Source organism: Orycteropus afer, unplaced genomic scaffold (genome assembly GCF_000298275.1).
Source record: "Orycteropus afer afer isolate SDZICR_OR568_19922 unplaced genomic scaffold, OryAfe1.0 scaffold00832, whole genome shotgun sequence".
NCBI lineage: Eukaryota > Metazoa > Chordata > Mammalia > Tubulidentata > Orycteropodidae > Orycteropus > Orycteropus afer.
The window spans coordinates 222,998-226,683 of NW_006922419.1; the positions used below are offsets into that span (position 1 = coordinate 222,998).

A 3,686-nucleotide genomic window follows, 5' to 3' on the forward strand; every position below is an offset into this window, starting at 1 on the left:
CATATTTAAACCAAAAAATTTAATTACATAGATTCTGTTCCTAGTTTTCGTAAAGAAGGTGGAGTACACATCACATTTTTATTTATGAAACAAAGTTACTCATTAGGTGCAGAACACTGAATACATGTCAGTCTGTCAAGTACATATCCAAGCACAGCAAACCTCAAGATATCTACTTCAAAGTACATCATAAGCTGCATGTACTTTGATTAACTTGTCAATAGGAGAATACAGAGACTTAAAATGTTTTTTCATAACTGTGTGACACACACTAAAACCTTAATAATTAAGCTCATAATACCACTTTAACAATATAGTGAAATAAAGACAACAAAACACTCACCAACTCAACAATTTCTACATGTGTAACTCAGTGACATTGAATACATTCTTCATGTTGTGCAAACATTACAATTATGCTTTTACAAGTTATTTCACCTCCATTAACAACAACCTGATGCCTCCTACTCAAAAGCTTTCCTTTTGTCCTTCACTCCTCCTCCTCTGTTATCACTGATAATCTTTGATTTCTTTATATTTGCTTATTTTAAACATTTGTCCTTGTGCAACTCACTTATTTCATTCAGTGAAAATTTTCAACTTTTGTCCATGTTGTAGTATGTAGAAGGACTTTATTTCTCTTTATGTCTGAGTAATATTCCATTGTGTGTAAGTATCACATTCATCTGTTGATGTACCCTTAGATCTTTTCAACCTCATCATATTACTTTTTAAGCAGTAATTTTCTCAGTGCAGCAAGAACATCTTTATTTCTAAGACTGTAAATCATGGGATTGAACATCGGAGTCACAATGGTGTAGAAAAGAGAGAGCAACTTGTCCATTCCTGCAGAATGACTAGACTTGGGTCTTAAATAGGTGATAGTAGCAGACACAAAGAATAAAACCACAACCAGCAGGTGAGAAGAACATGTAGAAAACCCTTTAGCCCTTCCTGAGGCTGTTGGAATCTTCAGAATAGTGGAAATGATTTTGCTGTAGGAGACGAGTATCCACATAAAAGGCATTGCAGCAAACAGCATTGCTACTATATAGACAAATATCTCATGAAGAGCAGTGTCCTCACAGGCCAGCTTGATAATAGGAGGGATGTCACAGAAGTAATGGTTGATTTGATTTGAATTGCAAAAATGCAGAGAGAACACTTGAGCAGTTAGGCCTACCTGGAGTGGGATTCCAATAATCCAGGAGCCAACTACTAGCTGAACACACATCATTTGGTTCATGACTAGAGGATAGTGCAGAGGGTTACAAATGGCCACATAGCGGTCATAAGCCATCACAGCCAGGAGGAAACATTCAGTGGTCCCCAGTACAAGAAAGAAACACATTTGAGTGGCACATGCCACCAAGGAAATGCTTCTACCCTGAGTCCAAAGATTCACCAGAATCCTGGGGAGAGTGACAGACACGTAACAGATTTCCAAAAAGGAAAAATTGGCCAGGAAAAAATACATGGGTTTCTGTAATGCAGGATCAAGTCTGGTTAAGATTATTATGAGGCTATTTCCAGTTACAATAATCATGTAAATGATGGAGAACACTCCAAATAGAAACCCTTGGAGATCTGAAATTTCAGAAAATCCAAGCAATACAAACTGCATCACTGTAGAGAGATTGCTATCTGCTTTTTTCACTTTTTGGTTCATCTGTAGGAATGGTTTAATTAGAAGTACAAGTTACCTCAATCTTCCTAGTTTTGTACACACACTTGTACTTTTTCAGTTCCTTATAGTAAATGACCAAACTGAACCAAATCGACTGCCATCAAGTATATTCCAACTCATAGCGACCATCGTTGGGTTTCCAAGGCAGTGAATCTTTACAGAAGTAGATTGTCCTGTCTTCCTTCTGCTGAGTAGCTGGTGGGTTTGAATTGCCACTCTTCTGTTTAGCAGTACAAATGGTTTAGGCAGCAGGCCACCAGAGCTCCCCTAAAACGACAATTGCTTTAATATGATGGTTAAGTGTATTTTTACATTATTGCTCAATCGATCCAAAAGAACATTTCCTTTGGTATTTTTTTGCTTAGGTTTTCCTTGCATTTCTTTGTTTCTAGAGATTAATTAGATAGGAGCTGTGGTAGCATAGTGGCTAAGATGCTTGCCTGCTAACCAGACGGCTGGCGGTTCAAACCCATCAGCCACTCCTTGGAAGGAAGGTTGGGCAATCCTACTTCCGTAGTGATACTGCCTCAGAAACCCAAGGAGGGGTCGCTATGAGTCGGGTTTGACTCAACGGCACATAACAACAACAACAAGAGATTAGATACATGAAATTAAATTTTGCTACTTACACGAACACTTAAAATCTCAAAATTTGAAATTATCTTCAGTGATAACAGTTACTTTGTTATATTGTTGGCCTGGTTTCCTTCTCATCTTTTAGTTTAGTTTACCAATGTTATCAATTGAAAATTAATTACATTACCAAAATATATATTCTGTATATATTTTTTCATAATTTTGAACAATTTAAATATAGTTAATAGAAAATGTTGATTTTCCTGGGGTGTCTCATAAGTCTGGTTTTGCTTAACATACTGAACATCAAGGCATCTATTTTGTAATAAAATGTGACGATGAACTAGCCATCAAATGTTATGGGCTTTCATTTAATCTTTAAATCCATATTAATATTTCAATGTAAGGTTTGTCAGCAGTCATAATTTGTATTCAGATTTTATGATCAAGGATAAGTTAGTAACAAGATCTTTTAGCACTTATTTTCAAGAAAGCAATTTTAATAGAAAGTTTCTTCTTTGTCTTTGATACACATGTGCTCTATAAGAGGGGCATTAACTTCAACTCATATATGATATTTTGCTAAATCATCCACATTCTCATTAATTGCTATCTTTCTGCTGACCTCATTTGTGCTGTTCATTATTCTCTCTTGCACACATTGCATTTTGCACACACTTGAGTGTGTTAGACTGTGATGGTCAATGTTCATTACATACTTTTCTTCTCTCTACACCTACATCATAAGCTTCTCAAATGATTCAATATATTTTTTTCTATGCAATACATTTTTGTTCCACAAGACATCATTGTTTAATAAATATGTAAATTGATTTAATAACACCTTTGATGGATTATAGGAGTGCCAGTGGCATAGTGCCTAAGGCATTTGACTGCTAACCAGAAGGCTGGCAGTTCAAACCCACCAGCAACTCCTCAGAAGGAAGATTGGGCCATCTGCTTCTGTAGTGATACCACCTCAAAAACCCATGGAGAAGTTGCTATGAGTCAGATCCAACATGATGGCAGTGAGTTTGTTTTTTGTTGGTTTTGATAGATAATATAAAATAATCCAATTGAATAAGTCTCTAGATAAATTTCCAGGTAGTAAGAACAGGCACTTACCCAAAAAGTAGCCTTCCTCTCATCACTACCAGGTTAAAGGATGTTATTATACTTTTTTTTTTTTTCTTAGTGTATATGTTAGGAGCTCTGGTAGTGTAATTCCTAAGGCACTTGACTGTTAACCAGAAGGCTGGTGGTTCAAACCCACAAGCCACTCCTCGGAACGCAGATGGGGCAATCTACTTCCATAGTGATACTGCCTTGGAAACCCAAGGAGGGGTCACTATGAGTTGGGTTTGACTCAACGGCACCTAACAACAACAACAACAGTGTATATGTTAAAGAATTATACTCATTT

The 3,686-nt window shown here is 36.5% G+C and overlaps 1 protein-coding gene across 1 annotated transcript; it reads right to left on the reverse strand.

Annotated features, from left to right (window-relative positions):
- Positions 1-724: 724 nt before the first annotated feature.
- Positions 725-1,672, reverse strand: LOC103211975 (olfactory receptor 10AG1-like). The gene has a single exon (XM_007957977.2). It carries the CDS (start codon positions 1,667-1,669, stop codon positions 725-727), a length of 945 nt encoding a protein of 314 aa, XP_007956168.1. The 5' UTR covers positions 1,670-1,672.
- Positions 1,673-3,686: the final 2,014 nt, after the last annotated feature.

Bases quoted from the DNA above. Each gene is read 5' to 3' on its own strand.
- LOC103211975 (XM_007957977.2), bottom strand. From the start codon at position 1,669: ATGAACCAAAAAGTGAAAAAAGCAGATAGCAATCTCTCTACAGTGATG.